At 47.4% G+C, this 19,027-nt stretch overlaps 2 protein-coding genes across 2 annotated transcripts; one reads left to right on the top strand and one right to left on the bottom strand.

Annotated features, from left to right (window-relative positions):
• The first annotated feature begins 2,538 nt into the window (after positions 1–2,538).
• EPB42 (erythrocyte membrane protein band 4.2) lies at positions 2,539–12,141 on the top strand. The gene is made up of 13 exons (XM_084217728.1): positions 2,539–2,616; positions 4,068–4,253; positions 4,882–5,112; positions 5,702–5,820; positions 6,865–6,987; positions 7,328–7,502; positions 7,785–7,923; positions 8,306–8,409; positions 8,735–8,977; positions 9,806–10,117; positions 10,547–10,707; positions 10,950–11,083; positions 11,983–12,141. Exons 1-13 carry the CDS (start codon positions 2,607–2,609, stop codon positions 12,131–12,133), a joined length of 2,088 nt encoding a protein of 695 aa, XP_084073854.1. The 5' UTR covers positions 2,539–2,606; the 3' UTR covers positions 12,134–12,141.
• Positions 12,142–12,228: 87 nt separating this feature from the next.
• Positions 12,229–18,625, bottom strand: CCNDBP1 (cyclin D1 binding protein 1). The gene is made up of 11 exons (XM_084217729.1): positions 18,492–18,625; positions 18,353–18,412; positions 17,650–17,729; positions 17,039–17,120; positions 16,490–16,586; positions 16,168–16,241; positions 15,794–15,870; positions 14,912–15,165; positions 14,468–14,528; positions 13,474–13,520; positions 12,229–13,115 (listed from the first exon to the last, which is right to left on the bottom strand). The coding sequence occupies exons 1-11, from the start codon at positions 18,556–18,558 to the stop codon at positions 13,007–13,009; spliced, it is 1,008 nt and encodes a 335-aa protein (XP_084073855.1). The 5' UTR covers positions 18,559–18,625; the 3' UTR covers positions 12,229–13,006.
• Positions 18,626–19,027: the final 402 nt, after the last annotated feature.

The following is a 19,027-nucleotide window of genomic DNA, read 5'->3' as shown; positions in this document are numbered from 1 at the left end:
AATATGGCTAATTGCCAGTATTTTTCTTTATAAATATGCAGTTTAAATAAGAGCATGCCCAAGAGGCTGACCCAGCCAGCCCTCATCCCAGTCTGACCACTCCAAAAAAAATCCAACGAGCACTCACTGATATGACACGTTCATAACCACGCATTGGTCTTGAAACACACTGAAATCAGCCCCCAGGGTAGTGAATGTTTCTCCCCATCATTCTGTTCTTCTGTTTCTAGATTCAGATTTTTAAAAAATCAACCAGAAATAGCCAAAGTTGGTGTTTCAAATCCCATTGCTCTGCCACCAAAGCCTCACTGCTTTACCTCTTGGTCTGTCCCTCTCCTGTGCTGAATGTGGAGGGCACTGCTCACTGTAAAAGATAAAACCAAAGGCACAGTGTAAGCATCTCTGGTTGCTCTAAAGCAACAGGAAATTCACCTCAAAATAAAAATTCCTGTCTAATTCATGGGTATGCCACATCAAAGCTGGAAACGTAGACACAATAAAAGGATGTATATAATTTTTGATCGCTATATTCAGAAAGAGATCCAGTTATTAAAGATGCTCACTCACAAAACAGTTTAAGCTTGTATTTTTAAAGGTAATAAAATTTTTATGGATTTATGTTTGGAGCTGTAAAACAAGTATTCCTACACACCATAAGTTAATAAAGCAATCTCCAGGCAGGATGGACACTTTCAAGGATCTTATGGATTACTTTTCCTTGAGATTTCTAGGAGCGTGTCAGGGATGCAGTGGACAGAGAAGTGACAAAACCAACGGAGTTTAACCAAGGCAAGTGCTGGGCTCTGCAGCTGGGATGGGGCAGCCCTGGATGTAGGGACAGCCTGGGGACAGGGCTCATTCTCACCAGATGGAATGCCAGCACCAGCACCTCAGCACTACATGCAGAAGGCTCTTTTGGATGTTAACTTTCCCCATGGGATTTTTTAGCCCAAGAAAGACACAAAGGGACCATAAGTAGGTCTCTTTTCAGAGTTGAAGTGCAGGAAATCCTGTGCAGGAAATGCTGCTTGCAGTTGCCAGTTTGACCAAGAGATGGTACTGTGTGTATACACAGTGGTTACAAGGCAGTGATGATGGGATAAATACTTCCTTGTATCTAAACCACTCCAGTTTAGAGGTTCAAAACTCATACAAATACTGCAAAGGAGCATTTAAGAGCACTGACCATGCAAAGACAGTCAGAAGTTTGAGCACAGTTGGTTTACAATTTGCATAGACTGAAAGAGCACAAATCAGCCATCACATGCTGTGTTTAGCTCCTCATGTAAGAAACAAGTTCCAGACATACACAAAAACCCCATATAATTGACATTGAGCAATGCATGCTCAGTAAATACAGAATCTTCTGGAAGATTTTCCCAATGTCCTCCTTAGTGTTCCCATCTTCTGCAAATCTGGTGACCTCCAGGCTTTGTCATGAAGTCAGAGCAGTCAAAGCTCCCACGAGGCAGGAGCGTGCCCTTGTCACAAAGGAGGGAACAATTTCCTGGGCTGCCTCGGGTGCAGCATTGCCAGCAGGTCAGGGGAGCTGACTCTGCCTTAGGCAGCCCTGCTGAGGCCACACCTGCAGAGCCGTGCCCAGGGCTGGGCAGCAGCTCTTGGTGACCCTGCCTGAGCAGGAGCTTGGACAGGATGACCTCTGAGGTCCCTTCCAACCTCAACCACTCTGCAGTTATTCTGTAAAAGTGAATCTGTACAGTTAGGGCTATGCTGTAAAAACCTAAAAGTCAAGAGAGTTTGTTTCTAGCTTAAATGACACAGATAAGCAAACAACTGTAAAGTTTAATAAAGAAATACTCAGAAAACCCCCAAACTCACTGGAGTATATCATGTACTCAACTTTCTAAATTATTTTATCATTATTGGAGATGACAGGTTTCTGCAAAACTATTGATTTCTCACTCCAGAGTGAAAGCTGTTAATTTCTGGTATCTTATTTCTTATCTTTTGACCAATTATTATCAATCCAGTGATTTTCCTTTTACATTACAGCAGCTTTAAGAATATGTTTAGTCCAAGTCTCCAGCACAACATTTTTAAATAAACTGCATTAAGCTACACAAATTCAGTTGTTTCTTTTAACACATTTTCTCATTTTTAAGTGGTTTCACTTTTCTGAATTAGGCACAAGATCAGTGGATGCACTGACTGCATTTTTGAATTCTTTGAAGGGTTTAGGATCTAAATAGCTTGGGGTCAACGTTGGAGAGCAGCTCTCCAAGACTTATATTGGAAGGGCACTCTGTGCAGTGCTCAGAGCCACATTAAGACTTGCATTTCCTATTCTGGGCTCCTCAGTGCACAGCTCCTTGAAGGAATTGTCACTGGCTGCCTCTGAATGCTTCACAGCCTGCTGTGGAACTTGACCTCATCTGTAGCCTGTCTTCAGTGTGGTCTGAGAGATAAAAGAGCCCTCAACATCTGCACAGCAGATAAGCTGGAAAGGTGGCAACACCACGTCCCACCCTGTACAAAGAAACCAAGCAAACAACTTTGCAAGAGGACAGTTTTTAAACTGGAGGAAGGAGCCACTGCCTACCAGAGCAAGCAGAAGCTGAGTATTTTCATGGTACCCAGAACCAGCCATGGGCCAAGGTAAGCAAAAACCATTTTTCTTTGTTCCAAGCATTTTCCAGCTGTGTGTCAGGAAGAGACAACTGTTCTTGCTCCAAGACAGTGTTCATGAGGCCTGTGGAAGAGCTGAGCTTGCAGGGCAGGAGCCAAGAGCTCCAAAGGCTTAGGGAGCTCAGTCTGCATGGCAGACTGCACAGAAAGGCTCAGCAATCAAAAGCTGTATTGGTGCCTGAGAGGAGTCTGAGAAGCAGCAAGAAGCAGCTAAGGCAGACAGGTGAGGGGTTGGAACAAAGGTGAGTGAATCCTCAGCACAGGGAATGAGGGGGTGGGAGGAATTAAGGAGACTACACGACTGAAACTGAGAGATGACCAAGTGTTTGAGCCCCTGGAGCAGGGAAACAAGGCTCCAGGCAACCTTGAAGAAAGTGACAGAAAAATCCATGAAAAGTCAGATGATGGAGAGGGAGCCAGACTCCACATCTCACTATTCCACAAGACAGAACAGACATCTTCATCACAGAGAAGAAAACAGATGAGGTCAGAGCTGGCTCCATAAGGCCTGAACTGGTGCAGGGCTTTGAACTGGGTCAGCCATGAGGGGATTTGAAAGCCACACCAGAATCTTTCATTGTAAACATCACATGGAAAAAATTTATATGGGGAAAAGAGAAACAAAACACACAATCCAGTAAGAGTCCCCACCAAACACAGAAGGGACAACCACAGTGGGAGAAGGTATCAATGCAGAGGACAAGACAGGACAAGACATCAGGAGAGGGCAGAGCAGTGAAATCTGCAAAGAGAGCAGTTATGGCTTTAGCACAGGAGCAGTCAGTTTAGCTAGCACAGAAATGCTCTATGGATTTTAATTTTTTTAGCTGCAACAGAGGGAGGAGCATGGTCAGCAAGGGGAGGTAGGTGACAGCATGTGTCACATAAGGGGCAGCAGTTACAACCCACAGGGCCAAGGATCTTAGTGATGGGCTACAAACCAAAGGGGTAAATAAGGTCAGGATGATCCCAAGGCTGAGATAAAACAGGGACTAACTGGGTGCTTGAAATGGTGACAATTTTTTTCTGTCTTCTGGTGGACAGCAGAAGCACATATTATGTGTATAAAGCCAGTGTAGGAGACAGGAGGAGAAGGAGGAGGATCTTTCCTGTCTCCTGCATGGCATTGTCAACTGCTGTGGTACAAAGCAGGAACACTGGTGTTTGATCCAGCTGTGCATTTGAACCAGCAGTGAAGTTTGCACTCACTGATGTCAGGTATAAGCAAAGGCAGCCCAACAGTCTCTCAAGCTCAGAGGGAAGCCCCTACCATTACTGGATAGAAAGTCTCAAAGGCAGGGGGAGAATGGGCGTTTCTCCACTCACACAATCAGCTGTTTGTGTGTCCCAGAATGTGGCTCAGGGCACAGCTGCAGCCAGCTCACAGCCCCAAACTCATTCTGTATCTCCTCACACTACAGGTCTGAGCGTCCAAAAATGTGATTTCATGATCCCAGAGAATAACAAAAGCCACCACACAGAAGAAATCAGCACTAAAAGGCTCATAGTGAGACGGGGACAGCCGTTCACCATCACTGTGAGCTTCTCAGCTCCAATACACAACTACCTGAGGCAGATGAAGAGGACCTTCCTCATCGTACAGACAGGTAATGCCATTACAAACCTACCAGAGCTCTGCTCCTCCACTCACCTGAAGAACAGAGCTGGGCAGGGGTGCCAAAGTGAGATGTGAGGCAAAGTGGAGTCTCCTGCTGGATCACAACCAGATCACTTCCAGAAGAGACACTGCACACAATAACCAACACAGCTTCACTATTCCATGATTGCAAAATACTCATGGGATTTCTTCAGGCTTTTGGGGTTAGGAATGTTCAAACCTAGCTGGCCTGTGACAGGTTTTTCTATTAGAGTGTTTTCTAGTGAGACCTCTGAGAAGGGCAGCAGCTTTCAGCCCCAGCTTGTTTCACCATACTGGGAGAACTGGGCTGTGACTTCTGTTACAAGACACTAAATTCCACAGGAACAGCAGGGCTGCCCCATTCTGGCCATTCCTGGTTTCTCCAAACCTATGGGAAGCACATCTCACTTTCAAGCACGGAGGCCTGAGTGCATGACTGACCTTGGCAATGTTCAGTGGGCATTGAGCTGCTGAAGGGTCGTGGCCCTCTCACACGGAGAGCTACGGCTCCAGAGGTGGACATGGTCCCTGCAGTCTGCACAGGTGAGGAACAAACTGTGTTTGGAATAAACACAACCAGATTTCTTTGTCTGCAGGACCACATTCCTCCAAAGCAGACGAAATCCAGGCTGAATTTCCCATCTCCAGCCTGGGAGACCAGAAGCAGTGGAGTGCAGCAGTGGAGGAACAGGACCCAAACTTCTGGACTCTGTGTGTGCACACACCTGCCAATGCCCCCGTTGGCCAGTACACTCTGCTTCTACGTGCCTCCAAATCCCCCCAGCTCCTGGGCAACTTCAGCCTCCTCTTCAATCCCTGGTGCCGAGGTAGGTGGTCAGAAACAGGCAGACAGGCTGGGACCAGCCACCTCACAAAAAACACTTTGGAGCTGAGACACTGCCCCCATGGAGGGAGGCTGGGGCTGACTCACCCAGTGCTCCTTCCACTCCTGCCCTGCTCCCCACAGCACCTCAGGAGAGAGGCAGGGGCTCACAAAGCCCAAAGTTTCCTGCCTCAGCACTTCTGTCCCTTCCCTGGAGTACTCCCCTGCAAGAGCCCTGTCCTCCTGCTAAGGGAAAAAGGGTTTAAGTGTTTTCTATTATAGAGATTTGAGGATGAGTCAAGACTGTAATTGGTCTGGTTAAGGCTGCTGTATCTTTCCTAGTATTAGGATTTATCAGCCAGGAGAGAAGAGCCAGCCAGTGCAACAGCCTGGGTCCAGAGGAACTTTTTGGGCAAGGCAATGGAGATGACAATGAAATTCTTCTTTCCTGTCTGATTTACAGTCTGTGGTATTTTTCAGGGCAGAATGCCAGGGACTGCCAAAGCACAATGGAATCTACTGATGCATGAGAAATGCAAGTGCACCTGAGACCAGCAATGCTTTCTTCCTGATGCTTTTTTTCTCTCATCTAGATGATGAGGTGTTCTTGGCTAATGAGGCACAGCGGCAGGAGTACATCTTGAACCAAGATGGCATCATCTACCAGGGGACTGAAAATGCAATCCTAGCCCAACCCTGGGACTTCAGTCAGGTAAGAAAGAGGTCCAATATGTCTATGCTCTCTTCCAACCACGAGCAGAGGAAAGGTGCATAAATCTGGTGTGTACAGGATGCTCTGATGAAAGAGTTCTACTCATCTCCATGTTCTCTGCACCCTCTGCACCCTCTACACAGGGACCTGTGTATGAAGTCTACAACCCAGCACCTGTAATTTCAGCTTCCTTCTCAGGCTGTCCTCTATAAAGGAATGCATTGTTCTGTATCTGAGCTTTGAGTGCCTCCCTTTCATCAACAGGTATAAAAGTATTTAACAGAGCTCAATAATACTATCTCTGACAGGTAAAGTGAGGACAAGAAGCTCTTTCTGCTTGTCTAAGGCCATCTGACACAGCCAGTGATTATTTCACTTTTGTGCCAGCAGATCATAAAAATATCTCTGTGTCAACCTAGAGAGTGCTCCAGAAAAGCGTTGTCATCTCATTGCAGGGGTTCCATGCTGTTGTCTCCTTATCACAAAGGTTTCACACCTTCTTGGTGTTTCTTGTGGGCAGCTCCTCAGAGCACTGACTCTTTCCTCTTCACAAAGCAGCCAACTGACTCCAGTTCCCTTCTCCCCCAGCCACCCCACTCTTTTACAGCACTGACTCCAGTTCCCTTCTCCCCCAGCCACCCCACTCTTTCACAGCACTCTTCTTCTCGCTGGTCACAGCTGTGCCTGTTAAAGTCAGGCCTGTTCCTATCTTTGATAATTGGCCCAGCTGCAACTCCTTAGGGGTAAGATTACTTTCTACACTACCTTTATTTTCCTATATTCTATCCCCCTGCAGAAAAGCATCAATTTCCCTCAATCAGGGAACACAGTATCATGCTGATGCATTTCCCACCTTCAATAAAGTTGGAGGTCTGCCCTCAGCACCCCCTGCAAATCTCTGCCTGGAGCCCTCCTTCACAGCCCACCTACCTAAAACCATCATCAGGAAGGGAGAAACAGTCTGCACACTCACAAACCCTCGCAGGGACTCGAGAGAACAAAAGCTCATGGAGAATTTCCCAAAGTGATGTCCTCTTGTTTCAGTTTGAGGAGGATATGGTTGACATCTGCTTCACACTGCTGGCTCTGGGGGAGCACTTCCAAAGAGAAAAGGATCCTGCCCAGCGCAGAAACCCCGTCCACGTCTGCAGAGCAGCTGCTGCCATGGTAAGGAGGGCACAGAGCAGCCCTGACCCAAGCAGGGGGCACCTTCTCAGCCCCAGGTCAGGCCAAACCACTGACCAAAGCCTGTTCCAAACAACACCACCTGCCCATCTCCAGCCTGTCCTGATCTCCCTCAGCAGACACGTAGTGCTGCAGGAGGTTCTTAGCAGTGAAAGGGCACTCACTGAACAGATCTCAGAGGAGACTGCTGCCCCTGTTCTGCTCAGCCATGACCTTCATGCTTGGCACAAAAAAAAAGTCCTCTTGGTTTCATCTGCTTTGGGAGCAGCTTACCAAAGGGAGGCAATTCCTTAACTCATCTTTCTCTCCTCCTCCTCTGCAGCTGAACTGCAGTGAGTTTAGAAGCCTGACAGAATATGAGCCTGGGCAGCACCACAATGGGACACCCCCTTCCAAGTGGCTGGGCAGCAGCCCCATCCTCCAGCAGTGGATTGCATCCCAATTCCAGCCCGTGCGCTCCGGGAGGTGCTGGGTGTTTGCTGCAGTCCTGTGCTCAGGTACAGTGCTGCTACAGCCTTCATCCTCAGGGGAGAGGCACATCTTCAGTGCCATCAACACTCAGCATCACTGCCTCCAGGATAAGAGTATCCTGACATCCATTCACTGCATGCACATGTGACATTTTATTTCCTGAGGGAGGAATGCCTCTGGCAAAGCCCAAACAGCAATCCTGGTGCCATTCCTAGCAGGCCTAGCACCAGAAGAGGCTCTAGATCTACCAGCAGAGGCACCCTTAGGGCAGGGTGCACAACTGATTCACAGCTCTCTCTTCTGCACAGTTCTGAGGTGCCTGGGCATTCCCACCAGGGTGGTCACTGGCTTCACGTGGGCTCACAACACCAAGAGCAGCCTGAGTGTGGATGAGTATTATGATGAAGATGGGACACTGCTGACACAGGACAAAAGTGCTCGTGTCTGGTAAGAACACATGGCAGGGCCCCAGCAAGAATTTGAGACAATACTTGGATGTGGGAAATGAAACACAGGGGAAAGGAAAGAGGGGAAACAGCTGCAAGGAGGTGACAGGAGACAGCTCAGCTGAGATCCTGTCTACAAGACTTGTTCTTGATAAATTGCTGAGAGCCAACCTCAAGAGTGCCCTGTTTCTAGAGCCCAAAAAGGAAGAATGATATCCCAGTCCAGCTGCAGAAACTCCACTTGTGTCTCCACACACATCTCTGATCTTCTCAATACGAACTGAACTCCTTCAAGGGAGCATCAACTGGCTGTGGTTTGCAAAAGCTCTATGTACCTCAGGGCTCAGTCCCTGGATATAAGCTCAGGCTGTTGGCTCTTGCAGGACCTTCCACGTTTGGAATGAATGCTGGATGGCTCGTTCAGACTTGCTGCCAGAGTACAGTGGGTGGCAGGCACTGGATGCCACCTGCCAGGAGAAAAGCAAGGGTAAGCTATCAGAGCAAGGGTAAGATGTCTTGCTTGAGCAAGAGCAGGAGGGAAGTGAAGCAGGGGCAAATAAAGCTGTTCAGTATTCCTCCTTTCCCATCTTCCAGTGGAAAGATGCAAAAAGACAGGAACTCACTCACCCTATTGACTTTAGTGCAAAACAATCATTTATCTGTTTGGTTTGTGCAGCTCATGTAGCTCTAAGAGCTCTATCACTGCTTCCTAATGGCTTCTAAACTAAATATTTCACCAGTATAGGTCTAAACTAGGGATGGGTTTAGTTGGGAAGCATCTGAATCTTAACTGGACCACATTTTCTTTTCAGGTCTATCCTTCTGTGGGCCAGCCCCTGTGCATGCCATCAAGGAAGGGGACACACAAGTTGATTATGATGTCTGCTACTTCTTTGCTGCCATCAATGCCAAGTGCCACGTGTGGATACACAAAGCAGATGACACCCTCAAGCCAGCTTTTGGTGGCACAAAATACACTGGTAACAACATCAGCACCAAGAGCGTGGGCAGTGAGCGCTGTGAGGACATCACACAAAACTACAAATATCCTGAAGGTACGGGGCAGGCAGGGGGCTGAGCACATTCCTTGTCACTATTACAAACCTGGAGTAAAAGAGCAGAGCCAAACCAGAGCACCAGGGTCATCCACTTCTCACTACCTCCCCTTCTTCAGTGGCACTAGAACACCTGGTTCTCTCTGTGTACAGAGCCAAAGCAGAGGTCATCACCCAAACTTTGCCCTGCTTAATGGCATTAAGGTCTCTGGAAGTCCAGGTGTTTGTTCACCAGGCACCTTCATGTCTGGAATACCTTTTCTGATTTGTCGTCTCTACACTCTGTGCATCCACCTCCCCTTACCTCTGTAATATAAATATGCAGAGATGTATTTCAGACTCCAGCTTGCTGAAAAGGACTCTTGTGCTCTCAGATACTGCCTAAATCTCTCCCTCAAGAAGCAGCTCCCCTTCAGAATCTGAGTTGTTTTCCTGGCTCAACCCATAACACCCCATCTTAACCTGTGGCTTGTTGTCTCCATGGCTGCAGGAGACAACTGCAACTTCTCAACACATGAGAGCATGGAACTGTGCCTTAGCTACAGCAACAAAAAGCACTGCTTCCTCTACTCTGAGAGAGGCTAGCACCAAGGGGTTTTAAAACTGTGACAGCTATTGCCAAGTAGGATCTGTCAGGCACATCCAATGGATATCCTGACAGCTGAAGCTTTCAAACTGATCCAACCAGAAGCACAAAAGGATATCTCTCTATGCTCTTAGAAACAGTTCTTACAGTACTACCAGGAGAAATCTGCCATTCCCCTGCTGCTTCTCACTAGGAAACAGGAAAGAGAACCAAAGTATGTGCTTCCATTTTTTTTGTGACAGGTTCTCTCCAGGAAAAAAAAGTACTTGACAAAGCCTACAGAAATATGAAGGAACTTGAGACAAGCAGCAGCACACAGTTTATCTTCCTTCCTACTGCTCTGGAAGAGCCAGTCAACCTTTTCATGCACTTCCAGTCAAGCAGTTCTTTGCAACTGGGACAAGATATGACACTTTCCATTGAAGTGTTTAACCACAGTGACAGAGAAAAGGCTACTCATCTGGTAGTTGGGATCCAGGCTCTGCATTATAATGGTGTGCCCATTGCCCAACTTTGGAAAGAAGAGTTTCATTTTAACCTCCACAGCAATTCAGGTAAGGACTCTCCTGGATGCATGGCTAGAAAAGTCCTCTAGTGCTCTCATTTCAGAAAAATTCTCCTAGCCCTAGGTTGGCTGAATAGTTGATTATAGGTGATTTCCCACAGAGATTGTGGAGTCTCCCTAATTGGAGACATTCCAGAACTGACTGGACACAATCCTGTGCCCTGGGGTGACCCTGCTTGGGCAGGGAGGTTGGACCAGGTGATCCACTACTGTCCATTCCAACCTCACCCATTCTGTGAAATAAAACACTTTGGCAACATCACCTTAGAGATTTTCAATCTGCAAATCCACTTGAGGTCCCTTAAGCATTTAAATGCTGCAGCTTCCAGTACAGTGCTGGGCACTGAACACTCCTAGGTGTCATGCAGGGAAAGGCCAGGCTGCACCCATCACCTGTTACTTCACCACTCTGTTCCAGTCAATACCTTGAAGGTCTCTGTGCCTTACACGTGGTTTGGAAAAGAGCTGGGGGAGAACCACCTGCTCAGGCTGACTGCTGTGCTGAGAGACGAGGACTCCTCCTACATGTACCTGGCACAGGAAGAAATCAGCCTTGGTGATTCCCCTCTCACTATTGAGGTAAGATTGGGCTGCCATCCTGCCACTGCACTGGGGAGAAAACAGCTTTTGTCATCATAAGCAGCAAAACAATTCTGCTGGGTTCAGGGGCTGTCTGAGAAAGCAGGGCAGAAGAAATTAAGCTGGACTTTGCCTCTCCTGGCAAATGGCACCTCAGGCACTGAAAAATCACACATCTCCCTTTAATCATAGAAGAATATCTTTTCTTCTCTCAGTTTCAGCTCATTTGCTTCTTTTAACAGTTCCCAGAAAACATGGTCCAGTATGAGCCAAGCACAGCAAAGATCAGCCTCCAGAACCCCCTCGTGGAACCCCTGGAGCAGTGTGTGATAGCAGTCACAGGGCGAGGGCTCATTTACAGACAAAGGAATTACAGGTGAGTGCAAACTGACTGATCCAAGAACAGCAAATGGAAAAAGAGACACAATACAAGCAGGAGAAATCCTTGCACAGGAAGGGCTGTCCTTAAAAATAACCAGGCAACAACATGGCAGGAAGGTATTACTATGGCATGAAAGCCCCAAGCATCCCATCCTTTATTTACAGATAATACAGATGACTTTCACACTGAAAAGGAGAAAAGCCAGCTAAGAAAACTTTCAACAGATGTGTAATAGCCCAGTTGAAGCCAGTATGGCATCTATGAAAGCTTCAACATCAAAGGCATAGACAGCAAAAGGAAAACCTCCTGCCAACAAAAAGGATAACCAGAGAAATGCCACAAGACTTAGTCAGAAACACACATGAAATGAGACAAAGTTAGAGGTCACTGAAATGAGCCATGAAATTTAGAAACTATTTGCTGTTGAGAAATCAATTGCTTTCTAGTGAGCAACTTGAACATCCTCAAGTGGAGTAAAACTGTACTGTTCATGACATCTCTCCATCCATTACCCACTGTAAACAATAGAGACAGTGGTGTCTTCCCCTTCTCTACTCAAGAACCAGGCAAATGTGACTTAGCCAAGAGCCACCAAAGGGGCATGCTCCCCTTCACATGGCAAACACCCCACATTTGTCTCAAGAAGCTGCATTAGGACAAAGTCCCCTTAGATGTCTCCATGGAGAGTTTCAACTCTCCTGTCCTATCTCCCTCCCAAACTACTGTTAGATGACAATTTCACTGTGGTGAAAAGTAACTGCCAGCTTTCTTCTATTTCTTTTTTACCTTTCCTTTTTGGCACCACATTCCTGTCTAGCTAATGCATATCCCAGACACAGGAAACTAAAAACACAAAGAGGGTGATTGCTTTATAATCCTTTCTCTCCTTTCAGGTTGGGCTCTGTGCAAGCCAAAAGCACTCAAGAGCTGGAAATCCCATTCACCCCTACCCAAGCAGGGCCCAGAAGACTCACTGCACGTCTTACCTGCCTGCAGTTCCAGAACCTGAAGAGCTACAGAACCACCAACATTGCAGCTGCCTGAGGCCAGCTCAGAATGGGTCCTTACAAAAAGAGTGGCTGTGATCTGTGCCCTGATCATGGGCAAGCACAGATGTTAACAGTTTAATAAAAGTTATATTTAAAACCATGTCTGATTTTGATTATTTGCACCAACTCAACTCTCTCCCAATCTGCTACTATGTCTCCTCTGCAGTTTTAGAAGCTGAGCTTCACTGTGACAAAGATGGGCTGAATGCTGAAGTAAACATTGCAGTTCTCACCACACCTGTGCTGAGCCCACCAGTGCTTAAGTCTTCTGCCCTACCTGTGACAAAGTAAAGGGTATCCTGGAACTTCAAAGTGATGATAGATGCAGCATGTCTCTAGGGATATATATATAGGGGGATATCTCCCCCTGGAGATCCTTGACATTGGTAGTAAAGAATATCTTCTGCTGCTTTCTGAGAAAATAAGAGAAAGCTCATTCACTGATCTCTAAGACAGTGAACAGGAAATAGGAAATAGCAGCAGTGCAGCACATTTTATAATTATTCACTGGGCTGCTTGCAAAAGAAGCAAGACCCTTTCATTCTGTATATATCCTTTGCCCTCTGAAGACAGATAAAGCAACTAATGTAAATCTAGCAACGTTTTATTTTGCTCTGAACCCCACAGAAGTTGTAATGTCCAAAGAATGGGGCACGTTCAGAAGCAGCACTGCATCATCCCAAGAATCCAAGCAAAATGCCACCTTTGACATGGCAAAAGGCAACTTCCTGGAGAAATTCTTCCAAGTAGCAGTGAAGTTCTCTCCTACATTGTTCTCATCATTTTCCAAACAGCCAAAGAACAGCAAAGTTCACTGGAAACGCAGATGCCAGAGCCAGTGGCTGCAGCACACGTAGGCACAGAAGAGTTAAAGCTGACCCTGTGTGAAGTTCTTGACTTTGTTCATGTTGTGATCTACTGCACCAGTTAGAAACTGCACCCAGCCTTCCTCTGATGGTGGACATACATGGCTTGTCCTGCAAAGTGGGGGAAATGCATTAGGGAAGCCTCCTGGTGCGTTATGCATCCAGACAACACAGGGGCACTGTGAAGCTCTGAATAACCAGCAGTAAAACAGGGCTGCTCCAGCCCCAGAGGGCTTTGAGCAAGGAAGAACCCACACTCATGTCTGCAGTCCCAACCCAAAACAAGGGAACCACTATCATCCCTAGCATCTTTTTCTCACTCCCATCCCTTTGTGAACAGATCACATCATCATTGCTCTGAAATGCCAGCATCTAGTGTCTAGAAATGAATAACCTTTGACATGAGGCAGAAAGGTATCAACCTGCACAGCAGGGAACACACACTTACAGAACTGTAGCTCATACTCACTTTGCAATCTCTAAGACTTTCGTTAACACTGAGGCCAATTTAGCAGCCTAGAAAGAAACAAAAGGGAAATAAGGTGAGCCAAATGAGAGGACAAGGAGGGTCTGAACAGCACTGGAAAATAAAGAGGACTATAGGGATGCACAAAAGCCAAGAATGAATAAAACTGCCATGGATCTTGATGTAGAATGAAGTTATCCATCACTGCCATGCTGGAAGTGCCTCCCAACCTACTCCTGGCTGTGACAGGTAAAAAAAAAACAACCTGTCTTTTAAAACATACATTAAAATGCTTTAAAAAAAAAGCCTATTAGAAATTTGTAATTGATATTAAAGTACAAAGTTGCAAGTGATTGATTTTAATGCAATTTGATATTAAGTAATTCTCTTTTATTCCAAAAAAATCAAATCACTGGCCAAAAGCATGAAGATTGAGAATAAAAGAAATCCCAGATACGAGGAGATTTGTACTTGATTATGATGCAAGGGATGTTTCAAAGTTCAGATTGCCAGAGCGTTGCCCAGTCAAGTTTTGAGTGCTGCCAAAGCTGCAGACTCCATTGCTTCTCCAAGCAGCTGTTTCAGTGCTTAAATACACTCACTGTAAGAGTTTTTCATTTCATAGATAGCTTTATTTGAGCAAGACTGCACCACCCAAGAAAGGAAGTACATCTGCAGTACCTAGGCAAACTTAGACATCACTTTCCTGAGGTTCTATCACTGCAAATCTCTATGGATCATAGTTCAGAGCTGAAGTTTTAAGTACCCTTAAGAGGCAGAGATGCAGATCGTGTGTCCACCTGAAGGAAGTTTAGTGTGCAAGAACAAAGGGCACTCTTCATCCCTAAGAAATTATTACTGAGGCAGCCACTAGCACCCATCTCTCCCTGCAGTCACACAACCTTTCCAGTCTGATTTCTTCCCATTCCCTAGAGCCAGGCCACTGTCCCAGGTGCAGATGCTCAGACTCTGAGCTAGCAGGACTGCAGATACTCACATTAAGCCGCACAGCCAACGGGTTCAGAGGTGGGTACATGCTCAGTGCCAGCTCATCAACACTGGAACAGAAAAGAGGGGAGCAAGGAAGGAATGTTCTGATAGCACAACTCACAGACCCTGGTCAAAGCCTGCCCCAATCCTGAATGCAGGCCAGGAACAACACTGAGATGTCAGCTGTACCTATGGGATGCTTCCCACTGCCTTCTCAGTCACCTGTGTGTCCTTCTCACCATGGAGCGAGATGTGGTCACAACTCCATCCCCATGCTTCTCTCCTGACCTACACAACCTTCAACAGCTTAACAGCCTTCCCAGCACATCTGTGTCCACCACCTGCTCACAGCTCCAGTATCACAGAGGTTCTTCCTACTCCTCACTCAAGGCCTCAAAGAAGACCAGGGCTGCTCTAGAGGGAAAAGCAGCATGGGGAGAACCCTGCTTACCTTGGGCTGATCTCATTAGCAATGTCTGCCAGGTCATCTAGCTGTGCAATGTGCTCTGGAGAATCAGCTTTGCCATGGGCCTTCACTGCAGCCAGGACCTTCTTCAGGCAAGCCTTAGAAGCCTTCATCAGTCCCATGCAGGAACTGAGCAGCTGCCTGTCAGCCTCTGACCAATACGTGTCCCTGTTGCCCCGAAAGCCCAGCTCTTCATCTTCCATGATGTCCCCATAGGGATCCTGCCCTTCCACCAGAGCCTGAGAACACAGAGGCACTGAAAACCCAGAGCCTAACATCAATTCCAGCAAAACCCAGGAGCAAAGGAAAGCATGATCTAGACATCATATAAATAATTGATGGAGAAGTCTCAGTTGGTTAATGCTAAAACGAATGGATTAAGAAAAGCTAATCCACCACTCCAAGAGTGCAAACAGCAAGAACCTGGTGAATTCTTACATGATCCTAAACTGCCTCCCCCATTCCCAATTCAGGACATGCCTTTATGAAAATCTTATACAAAGTAAACCAGGCTTGAGAATAAAAACTCATTAAAATCCATGCAAAAAACAACAATCTGTGTCATGTTGGAGCAAATTTATATTAAAGCCAGTATGCAAAATAATTCCTGTGTTCTATCACTGAACCATCCTAGAGGGTGGCTGGGCACTGGAACAGGCTCCCCAGAGAAGTGGTCACAGCCCCAAACCTGCCAGAGTTCGAGGAGCATTTGGACAACTCTCAGACACAAGGTGGGATTGTTTGGGTTGTCCTGTGCAGGACCAGGAGCCGGACTTGACGATCCTTGTGTATCCCTTCCAATTCAGAATATTCTGAGTCTATGAATCCACCACTGCAGGTCCCTCTAAGGCTTAGGGGCTTCCTTACATGTTCCATCTCCTCCACAGCATCCTTGACCACACCTAGAGAGGCAGCCAGAGCCGACACAACTGCTGCCTGGTTATCTGCAAAAGCAAAAGGATGAAAACTGTGGCACCCCACTGTTTCAAATCAGTTTGCAACAACCTCCAGCTAGGCTTGCAATCTCTGTAGAACCAAACTTCTTGCAGAGCTCAGAGCTGCACTGTTGTCAGGCAAAGAATCTGACCTGATTTCCAAGCTTATACATTTCAAAACCAGTCAAGTTTATGAGTTATTCTCCATTCAGCTTTTATTGCACCAGCTGGAATGCCCTTGCAAAAGCTATTGATATTCCAAAACAATACATCCTAGAGCTGTTGCTCTGCATTTACAATACTCACCTCGTGGCAGGTTAGACACTTGCTCACAGGCCTCCCACACACCTCCAGTTGATATCAGCTGCTCCTGAGACAAGCTGAAACAAAACAAAACCCTCAAGGTCAGAGTCAATAACAGCACTGTGCTAGACTGTGGTTTAATTTTCTGCACCAAAGATGATAAACACCAGGAAAAGTTCTGCTGCAAAGATGTCACCAACCAGCTTGTCACTAGGATGCCATGTCTGTGTAAAGCCCTTACTGCCTCCTAACAAGTATACTTGTAACTTTTTCTTGCCTTTCTTCCCAAAACTTATCACAGAACCGTGCAATTGAAAATTACAACCTCTCCACTGGGGCATTGAGAATTGTGTCTGTGAGCTGGATCATCCCTTCCACTACTTCAGTGGTAGCGTCTCGAACCATCTTCCGAAGAGTAGTACCTGGGTGAGATTGAGAAAGAGCAAGAAAGTTGGCACAAAGTCAGCACTGACAGAGAGCAAGTGCTGAAGATGAACACAGACTGCTCTGTTTGTGTGGATACACTGTATAAATGAAGTTACAAGTATTTTGAAGAAAGGAAAACGCTTCCCAGTTCCAAAAGAACTCTGGACAAGGATTTCAATACTTCATAAATTTCAATGCTCAATCAACTACACAGCTTCCTACATCATCACTCTCCCACAGATGGAAAACTGCAGCAGCAGACAGACAAGTACCTCACTCATAAACACATTCAAAGTCTGCAGAACAGCTGATAATGGGATATCATGCTAATGAAAACTTGCTGATACCAGACCTCATTAGGCTCTGAAACACTGGGTTTCTCTCTATAGTGGTGGTGAAAGAAACACCAACCTACACAGTGGAGACTGCCTTGCTGTCACTAGCTCACCTTGGCCCTTGGGTAGCCAGTAGTACACTGTGGCAACTGCAAGGATGGCATTCTGGACATCCTCACTCAGCTTCCTGCAGTTCTGAAAACGGAGAGGCAAAAGGATCACCCATGGAACACACAACTGCAGCACATTTAGGAATCCTCACAAGCAATCCCTGTCTCTCAGACTGCTCTGAGTAATACAGCGCAAGAAAAAGGCACCATAAGCAAGCTGTATGCATCTTAACCTGTCTCATGACTTAGTAACAAAACACTCCCTGGTGTGGTGGTCATGCATCAGAAAAGAAAAGGTAACTTAGATCATTATTCTGAACTGAAGGTCATTTTTTTTTTCTCTCCTCTGAACACCTGTTGATGAACTTCTCTCAACTGACAGCAAAAACATTGCAAATTCTTTGTTAAGTCTAAGGTCTGTATTTTCCAATAATCTGTCTGTATCAGCAACGAGCTGTAGCTGTGAAAGGATACAAGAACATTTTTATTTCTACCTTAGAGAAATTTGCTCTCTGGGCAGTTCTTGGACTACATTAATACAGTCTATGAACCAAGAAATACCTGAAGCTTGCAAACACATTGCAATTTCATAGTCTGTCAAGGTTTTCTCTCACCTCTGCAGAAGGTAGTGGAGGCCTTGAGAATGCCAGACTCAGCTTTGTAGCTTCTTGTGATGCTATTTGGAATGTCTGACCTAAAAAAAAACATCCAGGAGAAACAAAGAAGAGAAAGTGACTCAGGTAAAAGATAAAAGAACAGAGCAGCTTAATGATTTTATTACTTGCTTACCATTACATCCAAGCCATAACAAACATATAAACTAAACCCCAGTACAAAGTACTCCCTGCTGCATTTGTGCCATACACTGCTTGTGTCCTGTGTCTGCTTTTCCTGACTTGGCTGGCAGGGATAGCCAGATCCTCAGTCTGATCCTGGTTCAGGAGCTGCTCACCAGGATGTGCCAGGAGGCTTTAACAGAGAGCTTCATAAACCTTGTGTGAACGGTTCAACGCCGGCCTTTGCTTTGCCACACCTCGGAGTGTCTGCTGACCAGTTAGGGTGGTCAGGCACTGGAACAGGCCGGCCTGGGCGGCGGTGGAGTCACTAACCCTGGGCACGTTCGGGAGGCTGGATCTGGCACTGACAAACGGTTAGCGGCTGGACATGGTGACCTTAAAGATCTCTCTCGTCCAACCTTGCCCATTCCGTGACTCCGTGAGCGGAGGGCACACCCCACAGCTGGAGACCCGCGGGGATGGCAGCCCTGCCCCGGACCGGCCCCGCGGGTACCGGGCACCCCCGAATCCCGGCCCGTACCTAGCGCGTCCCAGAAGCGCGGCAGCTCGAACGGCTCTCGGCCCTCGCTCGGCTCTCCCTCTGCAACGGCACAGACACAGCTCAGCCCGCGGGGAGCCGGCCCGGCTCGGCCCGACCCCCGCCCGGCCCCGGCCCGCACCTCGCAGCCGCGCCAGCACCGCCCGCAGCGCCCCCCGCACGTCCCGCAGCGGCTCCCGCGCCTCCATCGCTGCGGGGCGGCCCCCGAGCGGCCCGGACGCGCGTCACGTCCGCTCCGGCAGCGGCGGGAGCGGCCCCGCCCCAGAGAGAGCCCCGCCCCAGAGAGACAGCCCCACCCATAGAGACAGCCACGCCCCATAGAGACAGCACCGCCCATAGAGACAGCCACGCCCCATAGAGACAGCCCCACCCATAGAGACAGCCCCACCCCTAGAGACAGCCCCACCCATAGAGACAGCCACGCCCCATAGAGACAGCCCCACCCCTAGAGACAGCCACGCCCCATAGAGACAGCCACGCCCCATAGAGACAGCCACGCCCCATAGAGACAGCCCCATAGAGAGAGCCCCACCCATAGAGACAGCCCCATAGAGACACTCCCAACCATAGAGACAGCCCCATAGAGAGAGCCCCACCCATAGAAACAGCCCCATAGAGACAGCCCCACCCATAGAGACAGCCCCATAGAGACAGCCC

This window comes from Fringilla coelebs (assembly GCF_963513975.1).
Source record: "Fringilla coelebs genome assembly, chromosome: 18".
Lineage (NCBI taxonomy): Eukaryota > Metazoa > Chordata > Aves > Passeriformes > Fringillidae > Fringilla > Fringilla coelebs.
Note: the sequence above shows the minus strand (reverse complement) of the source record. Positions and strands in the feature narration are given on the sequence as shown.

Excerpts from the sequence above, each read along its gene's own strand:
- CCNDBP1 (XM_084217729.1), bottom strand. The coding sequence starts at position 18,558 with ATGGAGGCGCGGGAGCCGCTGCGGGACGTGCGGGGGGCGCTGCGGGCG. Across the intron at positions 16,587-17,038 it reads CTGGCTACCCAAGGGCCAAG|GTACTACTCTTCGGAAGATG; the intron begins GTGAGCTAGTGA and ends AATCTCACCCAG. Across the intron at positions 13,521-14,467 it reads CGTTGGCTGTGCGGCTTAAT|GCTGCTAAATTGGCCTCAGT; the intron begins GTGAGTATCTGC and ends GTTTCTTTCTAG.
- EPB42 (XM_084217728.1), top strand. Across the intron at positions 6,988-7,327 it reads GCAGAGCAGCTGCTGCCATG|CTGAACTGCAGTGAGTTTAG; the intron begins GTAAGGAGGGCA and ends CCTCCTCTGCAG. Across the intron at positions 11,084-11,982 it reads TACAGACAAAGGAATTACAG|GTTGGGCTCTGTGCAAGCCA; the intron begins GTGAGTGCAAAC and ends CTCTCCTTTCAG.